This window comes from Sebastes umbrosus, chromosome 12, assembly GCF_015220745.1.
Source record: "Sebastes umbrosus isolate fSebUmb1 chromosome 12, fSebUmb1.pri, whole genome shotgun sequence".
Classification (NCBI taxonomy): domain Eukaryota; kingdom Metazoa; phylum Chordata; class Actinopteri; order Perciformes; family Sebastidae; genus Sebastes; species Sebastes umbrosus.
The window spans coordinates 2926481-2949374 of record NC_051280.1 but is presented as its reverse complement, the minus strand read 5'-3'; the positions used below and the strand labels follow the sequence as shown (position 1 = coordinate 2949374).

Sequence of the window (22894 nt, the reverse complement as noted above, 5' to 3'; positions counted from 1 at the left end):
AAATAACCCTCTAAACCTGCAGTAAATTTTGGTGAGGAAAAACTGGCATGGCCATTTTCAAAAGAGTCCCTTGACCTCTGACCTCCAGATGTGTGAATGAAAATGGGTTGTATGGGTACCCACGAGTCTCCCCTTTACAGACATGCCCACTTTATGATAATCACATGCAGTTTTGTTTGCATATTGTTTATGCTAAATGCAGTACCTGTGAGGGTTTCTGGACAATATTTGTAATTATTTTGTGTTATTAAGTCTAGTAATAAATATATACATACATTTACATAAAGCAGCATATTTGCCCACCCCCATGTTGATAATAGTATTAAATACTTGACAAATCTCCATTGAAGGTTCATGTTGAACAGATAAAAAATAGGCGATTGATTTGCGATTAATCGTGATTAACTATGGACAATAATGTGTTCAATCGTGATGAAATATTTCAATCGATTGACAGCCCTAGTTATGGCACATTGCACTAATAAAGAAAAAAAACTCGAAAGCACCACATTCAGAAGTTCAAAACAGAATTAGCAGAACATCCAAAGACAAACACGTCTTTGTAACACCCACATTGTTTGTTTGATTGACAGGTGATATGTGGGAGCTACAGTTGAGCAAACACCACAGCAGTGAGCACTTAGCAGCAAAATATGTTACTAAAAAGGCAACAAAAAAAAAAAGTGATCATAATTTGCATGGTTCACTTGTGTTGGTGTCAACATGTCATGATGAAACAGAATGCAAATGTGGGGACCAAACCGCAGAGAGTGGATGTGTTTTTGAGAGCAGCGTTACTGTTTTTTAAAAGCGTATAAAAGTGTGCTACCAACTGTGATGTGAGCAAGTTAGTTCCCCTGAGTGGCTGTACAGAACGTCAAGAGCTCCAGATGAGTGTCATGTGTTTGAGTGAGCGAGTGTGTGTGTGTGTGTGCGTGTGTGTGAGTGAGTGAGTGAGTGGTGCGGGAGTGTCAAGGAGCGTGTACTTTGATGTGTGTTTGCATGTAGGAGGGGTGGATCAGGGGTGGGAGGTACTGCAGAAGTCAGAGGTGTGTGCGTGTGTGCGTGTGTGCGTGTGTGCGTGTGTGCGTGTGTGCGTGCGTGCGTGTGTGCGTGTGTGCGTGTGTGTGTGTGTGTGCGTGTGTGCGTGCGTGCGTGCGTGTGTGCGTGTGTGTGTGTGTGTGTGAGATCAACAGAGCTGCCACTGCCTGACCCTCTCATGTCTCGAAGGCCTCACACTCAGTCCCAATCAAAGCCTCATTACCATCAACCACTGCCAACAGAGCAGCCTGCCAACTCTGTATCCACCTCTCTCTCTCTCTCTCTCTCTCTCTCTCTCTCTCTCTCCCTCCCTCTCTCCATCTCTCTCTCTCTCTCTCTCTCTCTTCGTTCATCACTTGGACTCAGAAGCAACACCCAGTCTGTTAGCTTGGCACCGACATAGATGCTCGTTGCCCAGAAATTCGAGGGCTGCGCTAATTTTGCAGTGGTTTTAGTGTGTGTGCGTGTGTGTGTGTGTGTGTGTGTGTGTGTGTGCAAGTGTGTTCTGGTCATGAACAAGTGAACAAGCTTGAACATAGAAAAGGCTCACGCTGTGACAAGCTTCATGATGTGTCGCAGAGGAAGCACTACGAGGCCCGTTTATGACCATTTTTCGTCGTCTGCCGATTTCGGTTTTCTCAGAAACTCGCACTTGTATTAGTTTTACTTTTCCTCAGCTGTACCTGTAACTGAATGCCAATGTCAGCACAATGTTAGCATACTAGTATGTTAACATAACACGATAAGCATGTCAACACGCTAATGTTTAGTATGTGAAGTTTAGCCATAGACTATATATAAATCATAAGTGGGCGTAATCACTGTGACGTCACCCGTTGGTTTGTGGACCGCCGCTTTGAAGCCGTATGGTCGGCATTTTCACCATCGCGATCTTGGTAATTGGTCGTAGCCATGATGTTTTTTTGTAACCTAAAGTGACATGAGAGTGTGGATCTAAGTACAACCAAACGCTGAATAAGACATTAAAAGGTTATAATTAACTTCAATGAACTGAAAACACACCGTTAAAGGGTTAAAGTTGTAAGACGAAAACACTGTGGAAGTGACCTGTCAATCACAAGGTAGCCACACCCTAAAGCATCCCCTGCTTTATGGTCTATCTGACTCTAAAAGGGACCATCATTTATTAAATGAACATCATGCTATATTGAAGAAGACTTCTTTTTGCAACCAGAGGAGTCGCCCCCTGCTGGCTAAAAATAATAGCAAATTAGCATAGCATTCAAATTAATCAGAAAGTACAGCCGAGGCTGGTGGGCATTCATTTTAGCAGTATCCTATCATGATTTTAGTGAGTTTTAAGGAAATACTTTAAGGGTTTTTGTCACAGATTAATTAACACAATAGTTTAATCTAATAACATGACGTGGCAAGATGGGAAATTAAGTAAATACTTTTTTTCCCTGCAATGATTTTGTAATACTCGTCTGTCAAGTCTATCAAAAGGTGGATGGTGGTAGGACCAACATTTCTCGATTATCTCTGGCATTTTTGACATTTCCATAGATGCCATCATGCTGTGATCATATTTTACTGACATTAATTCCTACTTTATCCTAAACTCACCACTTTCTGATTTACCGACTGCCCCGTGACATTTCAGCGGTGCTGCGTTTCCAATATGCCACCAGAAGCTGCCCACAAAGCCACCAGACTTGTTTTCACTTTTTTGTGCAGTTGAAAGGATTAGCAGTGACACACGGGTGGCCCGCTGAATAGAATTAGCTCAATCCTTGACATTTTGAAGTTGTCTTTTGAAACCACAAAAACCCGTCAAAGCCTCTTTATCGATGGCGTCGGGCTCACAGGACGAGGCGGGCCTAACTGTGCCTGGAATATAAGATTATTAAATGCCCCGGTGTCATGGTTAATACTGTCTCCTCTTCAAAGTTTTCCCATTCAGTCATAAATCTTAGTGTGTGTGTGTGTGTGTGTTTGTGGGTGTGTGTGTGTGTGTGTGACAAGGAGAGTTAGGCTGTCTTTTAAGAGGCTGTTAATGAAAGTTAGTGGTGTGGAGAAAGAAAGTGTCAACCGTCTCTCGCCGTGATAGATCACTCCTGCTCTTAGCATTAACGGCGAGCCGTCACTCCGAGCATCTCAGGCGACCGCAGTAAAATTAATCAGGTAATGGACCTTAGACTGCAAGCCCCCTCCATTCACTTCACTGCGGTTTCTCCTCTCCGTTCCCATCTCTTGGTTCTCCTCAGTTTGTCTTTTGGAAACTTGGGAGCTGCTTATTGACTCATTGCCACGACACGTCACACATACCTTTGGGTCACCGCAGATGCATTTAGCGACTACACTATAGAAGCAGAAGCAGAAAGGAGATTTCCAGTTAAGTCAATGTAGCAGGATGGGCAGCCATTTTTATGTATGCCGTTGCCATTGCGGCCGCTGTGGGATAGTAAAGTTACGAGGCACAGAGAAAATGTAAATTAGTAAAATCATCATGTCACAGCGTAGGAAAGCACATTGCTATCGATAAGTGACAACTTTGTTTGGCTCATTTTCTGTAACCAGTGTAGCATTACAGTATGGTGGAATTAACAACCTAGCTAGCTAACTAGCCAACTGCCTGCTAGTTAGCTAGCTTGCCAATTCCGCCATGCTTTAATGCTACACTGGTTACAGAAAATTAGCTTGACAGCGGGCTGGGTCCAACGGCCCCTACGCCTCTCTCCGGAGAAGGACAAGCTGCCTAGCTAACTAGCCAGCCGTCTGTCTCTGGAGCTGCATCCGCTCTCTTTCTGGCGGGCTGCAACCACACTTTATGGCCCCACTGACGTGTGTCGTCAACAACAACAATCGCCATTTTCTTTTGTCTTTTAGTCTCTCTTGGTTTGGGTTTGTCTATAGGCTTTGGTGGATTGTATGTTTCGCCTTTATTTGAGACAGTAGGTGACAGGAAATGTGTGAAGAAAGACAAAGAGAGGGGACGAAAAGCAACAAAGGTCCCCAGCAAGACTTGAATCAGGGATGTTGCGATTACAAAGCCGGTGTCTTCAACCATTCCAGCCAACTCTCATTCCCAGGGTGTCAAATACCGACGCTTTGTCAAGCCCGTCGGTGTTTGATAGCGCCGCACAAGACACGCTTTTTCAGCGGTATGACACGCACTAGGCTTTCCATTAACTACAATGTAAACCCATCCTAGACAACGGTAAATGCACAGGGACAATGATGTGGTGACATGTTATAAAGAGCAAATGAGACACACAGGGCGGATTGGAGGGGAGGTGGATGTGTCCAACAAACACAAGACTTTCCTCCAAGAGACCGCTGTTTGTGTCCAGTGCGTTACGTTTCACTTTCACTTTACAATCAGCTGTTCGTTCGTGTCCCGTGTTCACAACATCAAGTCACATTTTCACTGTAAATCAAAGTCATTTGAAGCCCTATCATGTTGTTTTTTTCCTAAACCTAACTATAATGGTTGTGTTGCCTAAACCTAAGCAAGTGTTTTTGTTTGATTCACATCATCAACATTAGGCACATGTTTACTGCAACCGAAAAGTGACGCCGAAGAGTGACAAAGCGTCAGTATGTGACGAGTTGGGGTGAGAATGTAATGCCACTTGGTGGATTGTCTTGAACTCTTCTTGAAAAATAATTTTAAAAACGAAAAGGTTTACTTTTTTTAGTCATTGGATAAACTTCACACAGTTTGACAAATCACCAGCACATGTGATGATGGAAAACACGATTCAGCAGTAGCCATCTAATGTCTGACTTGCATATTTTTATGAGATCTACCAGATGCTGAACCGCTGGGTAGCATCTGTGTGGCGCATGCACTGGATGTGTCTCCTTGGTTCACGTTGATTGCAAAGCAACGCGGGACGTGCTCTCCTAGTGCTCTGTTTCTGTTGTTTGTTGGGCTTTAGTCCACTGGACCACCAGGGTGCTGCAAGTCAGAGAATTTGATCTATTTCCTTGTAAGTCAGGAATATTTCATCACTTTAATGGCATAAAACTATTGCTTTAGGAAGGAAAGGATAGTCATGGGAAAAGACGTGGAACATCACAACCACTGTGGAAACTGTGTTGTTTTTTTTAAGTTAAAGCTGCAGTTGGTAGAAATGGAGCAAATATGATTAAAAAAGTTATTTTTATAAAACGGTCACTATATCCTGACAGTAGTGCAAAACATCATCACAAGAGGAAAAACAACCAGTAAGAGCTGAACTGGAGTCTGCCATCTCTTAACAGCTGTCAATCACTGGCGAACTCCGATCAAATGGTCAGACTAGGCAGCGCTGATCAAATATGAATCAATATTCTGTTACTGTAATGCCTATTTCTCGCCTCAAATGTTTTCAGAAACATCTTGTAGTGCACGGTTTAGCTGTAAAATGAGAAAGTTTGTGACCCGGCAGCCATGTTGAGATCTGTTGAGGAAATACCAAGCACCGCCCACCAGCCGGAGCACAGCCAATAGGAACGCTCTCTCTCTCAAATGACCTGTGATTGGTCAAAGTCTCCTGTGACGGGTTCGATTTTCTAAAGTCTGAAAACAGAGCCATGAGGAGGAGCAGAAGTCTAGTTTTCTCTCAGAACACTTGAATTACAATATGCTGAAAGGTTATTATGGAATTTTTTCCCTATGTAAAATGTCTGCCTACTGAAGCTATAAGTGTGCTTTTCTTATAATTTGTTCATTCTGTCTTTGATTCACACACACATCATTTCTTTATTTTCTTTTTCTTCTCTTTTTCTCTTTCTTCCCATTTCCTTGTTTTTGTCACACTTAATATTGAACAATTGTTAATTTAATTTAGCTTTCTTCATATATCTGTCTCACTCACCCTTTCATTTTATCCTCTCACCTTTATGCCCATTAAGTGTTGTTTTTCCATTTTTTTCTAATTTGTTTCTCACACCATTACACACTGGGTTTTCTCTGAAGATTCATTTGCTTGTTTTGTTCTTTTTGTGTTTCTCTCATGGATTTACTTTATTTCTCATTTTCAATTCTCTTTCTTCCATATTGCTTTCCATGCACGTGTTCACACACCTCACATCTGATTTCTTTCTCTTGCGTTTGATCTTGTGACTTTCTCTTTCCTTCACTTTCATTTTGTCTTTCTCTTTTTGTTTTTTTACTTTACTCTGTCTCTTTTTCTTCAGTCACTTCACACACAATGCTCGAGATTGTCTTTGTATTCTTCGCCGTAGTTTAGTCTTAGGTCTTAATGTTTCATTCATTGAGTTTCTCTTGCGCATCTTCATTTTTTCCTCTCTTGTTCACCGTCTTCTGTCTCTTTCATTAACACACACACACACACACACACACACACACACACACCTCTTTGGTTTCTCTCAGCGCGGTCTCTTTAGAAGTTGTAGATACTCTCTGCGGACCAATTTCCCTGTGAATAATCACGGAGGTTCATTGTGGAAGCGAGCACGGTGCCAAAGTAATTTCTTCAACAGGCTGCAGCTTTATACTGAGTCAATCAAGCTGAAATATCTCTGCAATGGCTCCTATTCCGTTAAGCGTCACTCCCTCTCTATGAATATAATTACTGCGCTGGGCCGCGTTGACGCCTCCTTCGTTTACCACTCCCCAACTTTAAACCAGCTGAATTGGGGTTTGAACTTGTGAGAAGTACTTTTCAAACGGTTCGTTTGAGGGCTCGATGGACCGTTAATCCATACCTGTTTTTGTGATCACAGACATTTTCAGTCAGATCAGTTGATTTTGAGTTAATGCGAAGGCTCTGGAGAGAAATATCACATAATTTATGAGTGTACCTGCTAGTTCATTGCAAGTCACAATCAATTAGTTTTAAATTATTTAAAAGATTTCTTTGAAATGGTTCTGTGACCTCTGACTTTCCGTCTATTCACTGGAAATCGCAACTGCACAAGTGACTTTGGTAGAATAATTGACAGCTATAACTAACAACTAACAAAAATACAGTATTATTATTTCAGTTTATTATTAGTTTAGTTAATTATTATTTTAATTTTGCCTTTTTTTTTGTATTCCAGGTTTGGGAAGCACCGTAAGGACGAGCGGCCGGGAGAAAAGATGGATCGTAAAGGCTCCAGCAAGTGGAGGTCGGAGGAGACGCAGGTTTCAGATGAGGAGACGATGAAGATGAGGATGGAGCAGGAGAGGTAAGGTCTTCTTGGTGTAGCACCTGCTAAGTGCTGTTTAACGTTGGTTTTCTGCTAAGTGGTGCAGCGGTAAAGGTCCCTTTGTCTCTGGACTCTCATATGCTTTGCTACTTTGGGATCAAAGAGGGGAAAAATGTCGTAGCTTTGTAGCTCTACCAAAGGAATGAAATAATATTTATTCTCGTGGTATTATTCACAATGTTTTAAGATAAAAATAAGAACATGTTTTGAGTAGCCTTGATCATAGTTACAAAGTGCAAATGACAGCTTCTAGGTCGTCTCCCTTCCTTTGCCCGTTTCAGCTTTCCTTCTATCTGCTCGTTGAAGTCAGACTACAAAATTAATTTTGTCTGTAAGTCTTCTAGTACCGCTCCCAGCTTTGATAAACACATCTAGTTTGTGTTCACTCATTCTCATTGTTTCCCCTTAATATCAGTTATTATATATACCATGTGACCAACATTTCACCACATCTGTGTTTGTTGTCATTCCAAAACCACAATCATGAATCTGCTATAACAGCCTTGAATGTTCTGGGAAGACTTTCCACAAGATTTTGGAACCTGGTTTGCTGAGAGTTGTTCCCATTGAGCCGCAGGGGCATTAGTGTCGTCCAACACTGATGTTGGGAGAAAATTCCTGGCTTGCAGTCGGCATTAAGTAACCCCAAAGGTGTTGGATGGGGTTGAGGTCGAGGCTCTATACAGGCCAGTCAAGTTCTTCCACACCAAACTATAACAAAACGTTTTTTAATTGACCTCATTTTACGCTCAGGGGCGTTGTCATGATTAAACAAAGAAGTTTCCCCAAACATTGAGGCCATACATTCATAGCCTACTTACCAGAAATCCCGTGTTCCGATCTTCTTTCAGGCGTTGTTTTCAAATATTGTCCGTGGTACAGATCGTAGAGCTCTGGGTAGCCCTGCACTAAAATCAACTTCTTCTCCATAATTACCGAAGGAAAGAATAGAGCAATAGTGCAAAGAATCACATAAAAGCACCACTTTAAATCTGGTATTTACCAGAGATATGCTCAGAAGTTTATTGGAAATAAGTCATTCAGCATGAAAAAAGCACAAAAAAGGACTAATCGACTAAGAGGGGGCAGCCCTTCTTTTGAGCGCGCCATCTACATCAAGAAAAATGGATTTGAGACGAAAAAAATGCAGCATGGGTCCAGCTCCTTTGCATTCCCTCAATTGGAAATAAGGGGTCTAGTCCAAACCATGAAAACAGTTCCTGACCAAAAGTACACAAAAAGTATGTATCCAGTATTGTACCCAAGTTATGGCTCTGTGTGACTGTAGATTTGACTTCTGATTCTTAGCAGCATGATGAGCCCAATAGAAGATTGGAAACAAGTGGTCTTGGAGGTCCTGACCAAAGTTCAGGAAGTGTTTTCAATCCAGGATAACAATCAGACTGAAGGAATTCCCCTCGTAGACATTTTATAGACGAAATGAAATCAATATGTTCTACTTTATAAATAAACTCTTTTCTTCTTCCAACCGGAGTATGTTAATGGTTTAATAAATGAAGAATTTGTGTAATATAAAAACGAGGAAAAGGTTAGAGATCCCATCATTTCAGAGTCTTTTACTGTTATCGGGGTGGCCGCCCAAAACCAAACAGCCCAAAGGCAGCCAGTCTTTTTCTCCCTGCATCACTCTCTCTCTCTCCTCGCCAAACTAAATGTCAGACGGGCACGGTGCCAGTGTTTTTGGGGCGGAGGTTTATAAATGCCAAGGCCATTACAGCCCTGCCAGCTAATTAATTCCCATGCTCTTGGTGTAGGGGCAGGAGTCATTACTCCCCCCAGTTGCTCGTTATTAAAATTTGGTTTGTAATTCTTTCTTTACGCCTGCAGAGCAGATAGTCCAGTAATATGATAATAACCAAGTCTTTATTTTTAATTGGCATAAGGTTAACGCAAATGCCACGTCAGATGATTTGGTTGTTACGCCAGAAATTGTTAAAAGTTCAGAGTGGTCCTTTTGTATGTTAATCCAATCAGTGGCTTCTCTGTTTTTTCTTGTCCTCAAATGTCGAAGTCGCATGCATTTATTATCGTGATGAAACACTGAAACCTATTCAGGGCTACTCTGTGGTATTTTAAAAATACAGATGCATGGGTGACACAGAACACGCAACCTTTTATTCATTCATTCAGATTTGCAATGACGTCACAACCCCACGTGTATTTAGCCGTATATTTCATGGTTACAGTCTGAATTATTTCTTTTTCTTTGCGTATCTTACAAAATGTGAAGCATTTCAGTCTTGAAATGTTGCAGAAATATCTAAAACCATGTTTTACTGTATTTCCCCTGTTGTTATAGTGAATCTTGGTTGTATTATTGCACCTGATTCAATTGTTATCAGGCCATTAAATAGCCGTTATCGGTCGCTATAAGCACCATAGATGTGGGTCAATAGGGGCCTACTATGCCTACTATTTTCTAAAAGTGAAAGTGAAAGTTAAAAGCAACACATTCTAACACGATGTAAAGCTGAGTGAAATTTTACATTTTGAACACAAACAAAAAGGTTTCTTCAGGTTTAGGCAACAAAAAAATGAGTTAAGTTTAGGGAAAAACATTGTGTTTTATCGTAAAATAACTACGAACACAAAGACAGCTACACATAGTTGGCTGCACACGAGATGCAAACTCCGGTCTCCTGGGTGAAAACCCTGAGTTCATCGTCTCTGACCTCCACCCCATGTGGAGTTTCACACTGTCTATACTACAGCGCCTGACTTCCGCTTCTGCTCCTGTCATAATTGCTACGGTCGCTGGAGGTCGCTGTCGTGTTCTTTTATACCTTATTTCGATGATCTGATGTGAATAGATGAACCTACTAATGGGTGTAGTAGGCCCCTATTGACCCACATCTATGAGGCTTATAGCGACTGATCACGCTTATTTGATAGCCTAACAACAGTCTAAGCGGCTGATTATTGACATAAAAATCAATTAATCCAGATTCATTTGAGCCTTCAGCCACCACAGAATGTACAAAGAAAATTGATTGAATGCTTTCTGAAGCCACTACACGTTATAGTATGTGATCTAATAATAAGTAACCGATAGGGCTGCCTCTCATTACAAGTAGAAGTGGAAGTAAACGCAGACTTTCCACCTATTTCTTCAGATTTATCTTCGATGCAGAGCCTCTGCAAGAGCTAAGAAATGGGTGTGTCAGTGTTTCTGTGCAATTATTTGTTCTTTTGTTTGTTAGTGTGTGATGGTGTTGCCCTGTCGAGTGCCCAGGGCGAGAAAGGGCTTTGGGAAATCAGGCAAAATGGTACATGAGGAACAAAAATCAGCCAAATTAAGGTCTGTGCATCCACAGAGTGGGAACCATCTTGGGATTGTCTGACAGTAGTTCAATGCATTAATTATTTTGTTCAGCGTTGGGTGTTTGACTCATTCCAAGCGTAACCCTTCCCCAAGCACCTGAAAAGCACAAGCACGCCTCTCGTTTGTATTTAACCACCAGCTGAGATACACTGATACTGACGGGGAGATCCCACTGAGGACGTGGAAGACTGTGGCTGCTTTGGCGTTAAACAATGATCCAGTTAGCTGTGTTTCGCCAAGCTGCTCTCCCCAAGGTTCAGCCGGGAGCTTCGGCATCTCGCTGCAGAGCGCCTATTGATTGGCCACTGCCAGAGGCTGTGGTTAATCCAGCTGTGATTGACTAAACTGATGGATTTCCTCACAGGTTTAAGTCTCAAGTCCCAGTGGGCTCCAACCCCAAGCCAGACAAACAAATCTAGTCAGACAGTTCAGACAGAACACTGATGTTTGTGGGGGAAAGTGTATGGTCATTTTAAGAGCAGATATGGAAACAATTGGTTACAATACATGGATTTATTCTGTATTAGATAGTGTCATTGATTTGACACATCCACAGCAATTTGAATAAAAACCCTCTAGTGTCCACTACCTTGGGATGCACCAGTGCTAAATCTTTGACTTTCCTTACTAAAATGGAGGTATTTGCCAATACTGATGTATTTCAGATTGACAGATCATTGGAAATATAGATTTAGACCATTCAGTTACAGACACCAGGACATGCCCATTGATGAAAATGATTTTTACTCTAGTTAAGAGATCTAAAACACTTCCCTTTGCTTTGTACAGTGCAACATAGCAGACACTACAAGTATTCTATCTGGCGTGTGTAATTGCATCTATTTGATTGGCAAACACAGCATCCATCTACAGCCAAAGACGTCCTTTAGTCTCAACACTGCTTGTGACTGTATCAGTCAGTGTTTTAAGAGTCATACGGCCAAAAGGTTAAATCTATACAGCAGACACTGACTACAACATGCACACAATATTCTGTTTTTTGTCCTCCGAAAAAAACAATATTCCTACTAAGCTGTATACATGGCTAATGAAAATGAATATTCCACTATTATTCCAGTGTACATGCAGCTTTGCGTACTCCGGGTTAACAGCCTCACTCTTTCATTCCTTCAACCACATTCTTGAAAAGATCAGCGTTATATAACGGCGTTAGATATTTGCGCATATCCAAAAACCTGTTGATATCCAAGTCTTTCATAATGTTTAAAAGTAGGTTCCGACCAGAAATGAGGGCTTTTCTTTTAGGCTAGCATCTCTGCAAACTGTCGGCTAGTTGGTTTGTGTACAACGCACAGAGCTGGACGTAAACAGGCAAGAGGCTGTGTGTCGCAAACTGACGTAAAAACCCCAAATGAGATGCATATTCTGAATGCTCTGTATACATGTCCCGAGAATGCTCCTAAAACCTGAATAACATCAGCATATCCCACATGTCTTAATCTGAAAATGCTCCATTCAGAATAAGGCCTAATTCAGAATATGCTGTTTACATGACCCGAATCAAATTCAGAACGTTGTCATATTCTGAATAGTGGAATATTAGTTTTGTAAATGTAGTCGTAAATGTATAAAAATATAGTCTGCTGTATATCACATAATTTATCCCAGTGCATTTCCCTTGACCTAGACACTCATTACCACTACCTCTTGCTCAAGATTAACAGTATCAACTCAAGTCTTTTAATGTAAAATATACTCTTGTTATTCTGATAGATAAATGACAGATTCCTAAAAAGATGTCCAGATATACAATATCATTTCCTGGATCCCTCCAAAATCCTGCAGTATTCTCCTTGCAAGGCAAGTGCTTCAGAACTGGCTACTTGTCGCCAAATCATAAAACATTTCCAGATATCCAATGTTATCAGTCCAAAAAGGACTTTCAGCAGCCATCTTATCCCACTGGACCTTCTCCTTTCATGTACTTCCTGCCTTTCACCGTGGTCTATCCGTTGTGTCAGCACTACCGCTAAGAGGAAGGTTTATTACACAGTGGTTACAATAGCACATAATGGACCATTGTTCTGGCTTGATGTGGTAGAAAGGTCACTCGTCAAACACATTTCTTCCCCCCATGTCCCATCCTGCCATTTCTATACCCTTCTATCTGCTGTCTCTCCCTCTCTCTCTCTCTCTGCTGTGCACTCTCTTTGTTCAACCTCTGACTCTTTTCCTACCCCTCTCGTTGCTTTGTGTCATCATTTACCCTTCACTCTGAGAGTATTTTCATCTTTGATCAAGGTTAGCCGTTAGAAAGAAAGCAGGGTTTTCCTTGCGTAAATATTTTGGGACTGAAAGGGCAATGATTAGGCCAAGTGTGGTTTTCCTTCCTGTCCCATTTCAATCAGCGTAATTGTATTTGTACAATTGAACATTTTTCGCAGCATTGCTTTTTAAGTGCTCGTCATGTTGACATAGATGGAGGCTTAGATTGTGTCTTAAAGGAATACAGCTGTAGTCCCCCTTGTTTCACAGCAGTTCCCCCAGTGGTTACCCAGTTCCACCGCCAAAGAAGTATCAAAAGCATCCATAGAAAGCACTCCAGTAGCATAATGTACTTCTCCATCAGCCATGTATAAACTCAGTTTGGTCTAAATACAAATTCTATCACAGCTTCCAATTGTTGCAATCACAGTTAGCTGTTTACTTTTGCAGCGAGCTGCTCTGTCTGCTTATGTAAGTAGTGAATGACAAATGTAGAAGCTAGTGATAAATGGAAGGTGTTGATTTATCAATATGTTGGTAGAAAATCTGATTGTGTGGAACAGCAAAGAAGTGGAGTATGCTGCAGAGGTAGTTTGAGGATGGATGGCATTAATGTAAGCCTACACGATGTGTTTGATACTTAAAGGTACTATATGTAACTTTCAGAGAATCTCTGTTATTAATTAAACACCAGTGGCTGTAAATGTGTTAAAACTAAACTAAAAAATATCTATTTGTAAAGAGGCTAAAAACATGGAAAAACATTCATAAATATGTGAAAAATATCCAAAAGATGTCAGAAAATGATTAATAAAATGTGTGAAAAAAATTCCATAAATTATTATTAAAATATGTCAAGAAATATTGATAAATGGCTGAAAAATGTGTAAAATATCCATAAAATGGCTGAAAAATATTAGTAAAATATGTGAAAACCAAACAAACTAACATATATTTGTAAAGAGCCTAAAAGCATGAAAAAAAAAACATTCGGAAATCCCAAAAATGGCAGGAAATTATTAATGAAAAATATCTAAAAAAAAAAAAATATATGATGGAAAATTATAAGTAAAATAAGTGAAAATGATCTGAATATCCCCAAAAAAATACGGTAAAATATGTGAAAACTTAACAATTTCCTTACATAGAAATCAGACTACAGGCTGTTAAAGGCAACTGAGAAAGTCGTGGAAAGACTCAGTTTTTAAGTTACATTACAATCTGTACATGTAAATTGTTACATATAGTACCTTTAAAACATGACATTTAGTGCAGTATACCTTTTAAATGTAATTGTTTTTCTTTGTTTTGATAATTATAATTAACTTTTTTTTTATCGCAGTTAATATTAAAAACTCCAGGAGTGCAGAGAAGATTTGTTGATCAAGTGACAATTTCAATAATCCATTAATTGTCTTTTATTAAGCAAAAATATTGGTACCAACGTCTCAAATGTGAGGATTTGCTGCTTTCACCAAAGATAAGATAAACCTTTACTGAACCCCAGAGGGGAAATTTAGGATGTATCATTGTAGAATAAATATCTTTGAGCTTTGGATTGTTGGTTGAACAATTTAAAGACGTTACCTTGGGCTCACGGGCCGTTTCTTTACCATTTTCTGACATTTCATGGACTGAACAATGAAATTTATTGTAAAAGACAATCAACAGGTTAATGGATAATGGAAATAATCCTTAGTTGCATCCCTACCCTTCAGCATGTACATATATATTTCAAACCTGTTTTGACCCCACAAGTGTAGGTTGCCGTCTTTGTTCAATACTTCAGCTCTTAGGAATTGAGATTCTCCCACAACTGCAACTGGTTCAAGCTGCATCCTTCCTCACTCAGAAACTGGCCCGTTGACCCGTCCAGTGCCTCGTTATGGGAAGGGGCTGCACGGAGAAGGCCAGGCGCTGGATTGGTATGTCTGGCCTTAATCTTATCAGCCACTCTGCGCTTGTGTATACAATCAGTAGCTGCTCCCACTTCTGCTGTTGCTGCTTTCTCTGATGGAAAGACACTGTTTTTCCTCTGGGTTTAAAGATAGTTCCCTCAAAGGCCCTGCTTCCTTCTGCGCTATTAGATAATTGCTGAGTCCACAACTAGTACAGACACAGCTAGCAAGCCACAAGCTTTCATGTGACATGGGTTAAGTTGTTGGGATAAGTGCACATTTTGCTATAAAAAGATTGTTACCCCTGTCCACGTTCAGTAGGGAGCCGTTAATAAACCATCACGTTCATTAGCAGAGCCTCGTTTTAGTATTAAAGTATTCCCACTCATTTACTCTCGTTTTTTTTTAAATCCACATTACATCCAATGGGGCGCCCTCCTTATTAGACTTATTGTTTCATTATGCACCAGCATGCACATTTTCTGGAGGAAGCGTTCAGATTTTAGCCCGCTGAGGTGTTCAGTGAAGTCGCACCCCCTACCTCGTCATGGTGGCTGTCCCATTCTCTTTCCCGCTGCCATTAAAAAGGGGCCTGGAGAAAGAGAGCAGTATGATATTTAGGTATTGTAAAGCTCTGATAATTGCAAGGCTGTAATTACGGGGCTGCGCGATAGGTAGTCCCCCTGCTGTAGAAAATGGCATTGCCAGTTATCACAAGATAATGGCCTAGAGAGAGTGTGATGTGTGATGTCTGTGTGTCTCAGTTGTTCTGTATGAGACAGAGAGTTGTCAGAGGTGTGTGTGTGTGTGTTTGAGAGACAGAGAGAGAAAAGCATGGTAGCTGTACATTAGCAGCACTCTGGTGAATACAAAGTGCTTCCCTTGTATGAGGTGTTGTGGGGCGAGAGACTATTATACATTGTTTATGGTATTATTCAGTTGGGGGGGAAACATAAATAATAGGCTCCACATCTTTCTCCCCGTCTGTAATGGAAAGTTAAAAAGGCACAATAAACAATCACTTGCAGATGTATGCAGTGACTCGCCTGGTGTTATGTTAATGTGACACCTGAGATTTACAGCGTCTCTCAGCTTTGCAGTGTGTACACTACAAGGCTTTAACAGAAAGGCTTTACCTGATAAAGTTGAAACCAGTGAGATCGCAGCTTCAGTTTCCCACGGAGCAGTTTTAACCAGGGTTCATAAAGAATTTCACTGCCAGTTACACATTTCTTGTACAGTATTAATTATGCAGTGTAAATATCGACGATTCTGAACCAAAATATGTTTCACAAATATGTTTTCATATCGGCCTCGTATCACGTTTGCAGAAACGCACAATGGCACTTGGCTAACATCGTGAAATGATTGGTTAGGTTTAGGCAACAAAACTACTTGGTTAAGGTTAGAAAAATTATCATGGTTTGTTTAAAATAATTGACGTAGCAACAACGTTAACGGCAACAACGCAACGCAACAACGCAACGCAACAACGTAACGCAACGCAACAACGTAAACGCAAACGCAACGTAACGCAACGTAACGCAACAACGTAACGCACAACGTAACGCAACACCGTAACGCACACCGTAACGCAACACCGTAACGCAAGCACGTAACGCAGCAACGTAACGATGCAACGTAATTTAACAAAGTAATGTAACAACGTAATGAACAACGTAATGGTAAATAACGTAATGTAATAACGTAATGTAACAACGTAACGTAACCAACGCAACATAATGTATATATGTAACCTAACTAGCGTAAATGAATAGCAACCGCCCTTAGCGGACTATCTAACAAACCTTTACTTTTGGTTTCACCTGGGACACTAACAGTGGCCTCCTGGATGAAAGTCTGTGTTTTGTTTGACCGTCCACCACCACTCCCCCCAGCCCATTTTGGACTTTCTCGCTTGTTATACTCGTTATTATCAGGCCTCCAGGAATAACGTTGGGCTTTGAGGCAAATTTTCTAGTGGCCAAATGTGGAATTTCAAATTCTGGGTCAGTCACATGAAGCCATTGGGCCAAAAAAATACTTTCTCCCACTACGAACACTTGTGCAACCCTTATTTAAATCATTGGGTCCTAAAAGTTGTTAGTCACTAATAGCTGAATCCAAAGTTATTTCTCTTCCTCCGTTCATGTGAATGAGCCCCAGACCGAGGGCTGGGAGGCGGGGTTAAAGGATAGAAGTGTTGAACTAAGCTACATGGGTAGCAAATGACATTTGCTTTTAGCTAAATGTTTGCTACTAATGTAGCTTAGTTTATTTAACAATATAAAACCAGGTTTCTATTGTGGTGCTTGATATATAAATGCAAGAAAGGTGAATGGATATATTTGACGTGGCAGTATCCATTAAAACCATACTTACAGAATACATTACAGCACCAAAACTATATATGTTTTCCAGAAGCAGCCCCAAGCTACACAGATGGTACTTTTTTTCTGACCCAACATTGTCTTTTGAGCCAGACAACATAGTATCAACATGTCTATTACAATCTTCCCCATCAGGATCCAGGCCAAGACCAGGGAGCTGAGGGAGCGCCAGGCCAGGGAACGGGACTACGCCGAAATCTTGGACATAAGCCGCACACTAGAGAGATCCTCTGAGGAGGAGCACCCGTACGCTGGCATCAACCCCCTGAACAGCTGCTGGGGACAGCGGGCACAGCCGGCCCCAGCCCCCGGGACGATTACCCCACATCCAATCCGCACCACCAGCACCAGCACTCCGATTCCCTCTACACCCAAGTCAGCAAGGCCCGCAACGACCGGCCTCCGTCTGCAGACAGGTAGGGGTGGATTAATGCATTTCAAGAGTTCTGTTGTAGGGTGTTTGGGGGTCAATCACTGAAACCAGACAGTATCTTTCAGTAGTTATTTTATGTTCTCCTCTGGGTCATATTTATTTTTCAATTTCCTTATATCCCTTGAAAAATGAATGAATTACTTGGTTTACACTCGTGAATTCTTTTGGAGTATCAGAAGACATTTCCACCCAAAGCCAGGTGATGGGCTGCCATTCATGGTTCAGCAACCTTTCTACCTCCAATTCAAAAGCACGACCCAGTCATGGTATGTCAGTTAAAGGTCTGTCCGGACCTGATTCTGCCTCACGTTCCCAATTCTCGTAACTCTGAGGCAGCATTATTGCACGGAGAGACGGCAAGCTGGCTATCACACCTGGAGGAGAGAATAATCACAGCAACAGAAGGCATGCAGTAAATGTCAGCTCGCCGACTGCGAGACACAGTGCGCCGTTCTCAGGAGGGCGGGATGTGGGATTACTCAGGGGAGGCAGCAGGTTGAATGGGAACCTTTGAATATCTGTCTCTCTTCCTGTCTCCCATGACCTTTCTACCTCTCTTTCTTTCTGTCGTTCGTTCTCTTGTTGATTTCACCTTGTTTCCACCTTTTCACTTTGTTGCATTTCCCCCCCTGCGTTCTCTGGGAAACACTCCTGCCTGAGCTACCAACATTTCAGACCTTCTATGTTCATGATTGACAGCTCATTTTAAAATGATCACCCTGGCCTGGCATGGAGGTTCCCTTCGTGTATCTACTTTGTATTCATATACAGCAGCCAAGTTGCGTGAAACTTGTAACCCAAAGCAAAGTCCACTGCAGTGACAGCCAGCCAGAATAAAAGCCAGAATGTTCTAAACGCCTGCATCTTGTCGCAGCTCTCAGCGCTGCAGGTCTGTGCTTTCTAATCCTCCTTCGATCAATGAAGGGAGAGATTTGCAGCCCCTAAGATGGATTTGGGAAACTTGAAGCCAATCGAGGAAAGCCTGCAGCGCAGCAGAAACATAGGCCAGCGCAGGCGAGTACATCCCTAGCTGAATGAATGGGTTTGTCTTAGTCGTGCTATTTCACAACATCCCCAATGGTCTCCAGCAGCCTGTGTGTACTTCAAGAGTGCTGTAGCTCGTATTGATTCATAATTCATTGTGCTGCTGTTGTCATTGTATGATTTTTTTTCTTATGAAATCCCTGATGTGGTCCTGCGTGGAGGCAATGCAGATGCACAACAGAAGATAATATACTAGCATTACAGATATGGAGTCTTGTTTAATTAGGTAAGGGGAATTCACTCAGTGATTTAGACTCTAATCATCGTTATATTAAAGTTAATAGCTCATTCATTCACCACAATAAGCAATTTCATTTTCCTCTCACTACTCTACCATGAGATTTTTGTTTTATGCCTCTTTGGGGGTGAATAAGTGTTGGCAAGAAAGCTGCACCACTAAAGCCCACGGCGACAACAGCAAGCTAACGGATTAGCACTGAAATGGTTTCACTGTTTTTGTAATTCTTTAACCGTTTAGGTCATTCATAAAGCAAACATTTAAAGTATTTACTAGTTCCAGCTTCTCAAATGTGAGGATTTGCAGATTTTTCTTGTGTTGTTTTATTATTTTTAACTTGAATTAGGAGGTTTTGGACGATTGGTTGGACAAAAAAAGCAACTCAAAGACAATCTTCGGCCGTGGGAACCTACGAATGACTATTTGTTTACATTTATAGGTAAAATGATTAATCAGACTGAAACATAATGAAAACATTAGTCAGGAATCAATTATTGAGTAGTTGCAGCCCTAATAGGGATAACCATGACTGCACAACTTCAATAGTTCATATTGCACTCCAGGCTTCGGCTAACCGTTCCACTGGGCTTCGGAGATATAACTCTTTATTGCATTTCACTTTGTTACACCGCAGAGAGGTGAAGCTGAGGTAATATTGATCTTTTCAATTAATATCAGCAACACGTCTCACTTTCGTTTGACTTTGGTGTTTTTTTTAGGGCACCAAATGTGCTCGGACAAATAATGTTTTTTTACATGTGATTGTGGACAGCCATTACACTTAAAGGGGACCTATCATGAAAAACTCACTTTTTCAGTTCTTTTGCACATACGTTTAGGTATCTGGAGTGTTTACCAACCCACAAACATCCCATGTCACATGCCAGGCTTATAAGAATATACCGCCCACAGCTTGAGAACACCCTATTTTTCTCGCAAGCCAATCAGAGCAGACTGGGTTTTTTCAGGAGGCGGGGTTAAAGAGACAGGCTCTAAAACGGAGCGTTTCAGACAGTGGGTGAATACAGGTATATTCAGACAGACAGTATGAGGAAAAATAATGTGTTTTTAGAACATTAAAGCATGTAAAACATGTTCTAGTAGAAACCCAAACTACTAGTATGAACCTGAAAATGAGCATCATATGTCCCTTTTAAATGTTACTTTTCATACTCTTTATGTAGTCCCCATAGCTAACCATGCTGCTCCAGACGCTTGCTCTTTTCAGGAGGCTTTGATTACAGCTGTGTAGGTGCCAGGGACTTAAACTCCTCAAAGGCATTATGTTGCGTTCCCAGATCCCCAATCGTAAGAAAAATATACCTCCTGAGAGAACCAGGAAGCGTGTTTCCTGTTTCCTGTCTGCCCCCCTACTGAACAGGAAGTGAATTAGACCCTGCCATGCCAAGCAGAGGAGGGAGGGAGGCTCACCCGACGACGGGTGTTTGTTATTATGGGATTGGAATGGCAGCACGGACTGATATCAGAGCTTAAGCATTGAGGAGATTTGATCAAAGCAATAACATGTCCATAGAAACTGAGCGCGAAGGAAAATGTTATTTTTTTCCTACACTAAAGCTTTTCTTTTGAAATGACAGGGCCGGCCGTGATAAGTTTAAACATAAACAGTTTTAGATTTCGTTCGAGTCAGCTTGATACTTAGATGTCCCTCTGTGCTGGATTTGTCGTTTTTCACCGTTCAAATCAGGAGATGTTTTTAACGATCTGAATCTGTGGTGCTTATTGTTTCTGTTTGTCGAGGAGAGAGCACGTTCATCTTTAATCTTTAATTCAGTATTTTATGCCTGAAGCGTGTCTATGATATGGCTTTTCAAAATGTCACAGTTTAATATTAGTGTTTGTGAAGCCCTTTTGTTGATGCTTGACTTGTTTGTGATTGTCACAAGATCATGACTCAAAGTCAACACTGAAGGGGTCAGCGCTACGCCAGAGAGATTTGCAACATAATCATCGTTATTCAGATCTCCCTCGGAAAAGGAATCCTATCTCGAGGGATTTTCCTGGTTAAATAAGGTTACAAAAAATATCAAGTAGCACCCGTCTTAACGAGGTTAGGAAATACAGTGTGAGACTTAAATATGACACAGCACAGCACGGAAACATTCTGCCCTTGTTGCTTCTACCACGACTCTAACTGTTACTGTATATTGCCGCTACTCTATGATAATAATCATTTACGTACATTGTCATCAGGGTCTGAAATTAACTTTTTTCACTGCCTGCCACTGTGGCAAGTAAGTATTTTTTTTATGTCTGCCAATCAGAAATTGTATTTGCCACTTCTGAAATCTGTGCACTAAATGAAGGAATAACATTTTAGATCAGATGATGAGGGAGATGAGATGATCTGAGGAAATGGTGCGTGCCCTCAGGTTTAGTAGCGCAATGCTTTTGAGCGCTTTTTTTTCTTTCTCTCCACCTTCTCCGGTCCCAAACAAACTATACAGCGTTGCGTATGCGTCATTGTACATGCGTAACTGTCGGAAACCATCAATAAGAGTAATCGATAGTCACTGAGCTGTGAGATGCCATGGAATCAGACAACTGGGAATCAACGAGAACCAATTCTGCATTCCCATTCCTATCGGTTTTCCTTCCTGCCAAAGTGGCGGATGACCTGACGATTTTATCCGCCACTGCAAACAATTTACCCGCATTTGGCGATGGCGGGTGCTTAATTTCAGACCTGATTGTCTTTGTGATCTTCCTGCAGGCATTTTAATCCAGACTAGTTCTGGCCAAGAGGAAAAATCATCCCTTAACCGTGGTACTGTCACATCCTCACACAACACCTTTTAACAACGGGACCAAAATTCTCTTCAATGGCCAAATGAGAATACCAGGATCACACGGCCCCTGTGTCAATTCCTCCGGGGGCAGTAAAACGCACAATTGCCTTTCTGAGCACCGCAGTGCTTGGGCTGTCCGAGAGGAAACGGGAGAGGAAAAAAAAGACAACATGCAGCTGCATAAAATATCCATTGGAATTCATTTTTAATTGCCTCTTTTTCCTTCAAACATAGTGCTGTCAGAATTTCAATTTAACTGCAGAGGTTTAAAAAACAAAAACAACTAAGAGGCCAGAAGGAGCTTCTGAGGCCTAAAGGGAACAGTTGTGCCGTTTCCTCTGCTTTTAAGGAGCAATGACCACGAGGACTATATAGACTCAACCCGTCTGCTGCACCAAGCCTGAAACAACACTCAGCTCTCTTGTTACTTTCAGGATTAGACGCATCTCTTAGATGTCATTTATTTATGTTTGAAGCTACGTGTTTTTAACAAGACAGTAAATTGGAAGTTGTTTTCACAGAAGCACTGGATGTTATTTAGTTGTGTACCTGTGCTGTTTGTTGCGTAGGCGGCACGGTGGTAGTGTCAGGTTGGAACATTCTTCTTTTTCTGTTTTGGCTCTTAACCACATTGCATAACCTTGCTGCTGGGACACTGGTGGTCTTTCTTTCTCCCTTCTCAACCTGCCAAACAAAATATTGTCAAAAGCTTAGTGTTTTTTATCTCCCCCAATGTTTTCCCACCATTACAGCTAAAAAAACATTTCTCACTGGGGTCTCGGGGTGTAACACTGACATCTGTATCATTTGTTATTTTTTCCTAAATACCCTAAGAACTGTAAATTATGAAGTCACAGGAGATCTTACCAGCTCTTTAGCGTTCGCTGCAGAGTTGATAAGCTGAATTTACTAAAAATCCTGTTGTAGCAGCAGTCAAGCGTGTTATTGAATAGCTTTATTAGCCCTCGACATCCCACTCCATCCGTGTTATGTGAAGTGCAAGTGTGCTGAGAACCAAGTGAATTAGCCACCATTGTTTTATTCCCCTCCCAACTACGAGGCAGCAGTGAATGCTGGGAAGGCTCTGAGGGATTCGGTGTGATTTGATTCTCCGCCTTTCCCGGGGGAGGCAGCGCTCTTATTGAATCGGCTCCATTACATTTCATCTCCACCGGGGGAATAAGGGGGCCTCAGAGGGAGCGAACGCGGTTGTGTTGTCTCACAAACACCCAGAAACAGCCACGCAGACCAACAAACAGACGCGACAGTCGCCTTGCAGCTTTCCACGGGCTGATAAGGTGGTGTG

The 22894-nt window shown here is 41.5% G+C and overlaps 1 protein-coding gene across 1 annotated transcript in view; it reads left to right on the top strand.

The window, feature by feature from the left end:
- Nucleotides 1-22894, top strand: part of LOC119498812 (partitioning defective 3 homolog) — a 334030-nt gene that overhangs the window by 243483 nt on the left and 67653 nt on the right. The window contains 4 exon segments of the mRNA XM_037787881.1: nt 7057-7185; nt 17199-17337; nt 17339-17364; nt 17366-17479. Of these exon segments, the coding sequence (XP_037643809.1) occupies nt 7057-7185; nt 17199-17337; nt 17339-17364; nt 17366-17479 (408 nt within the window).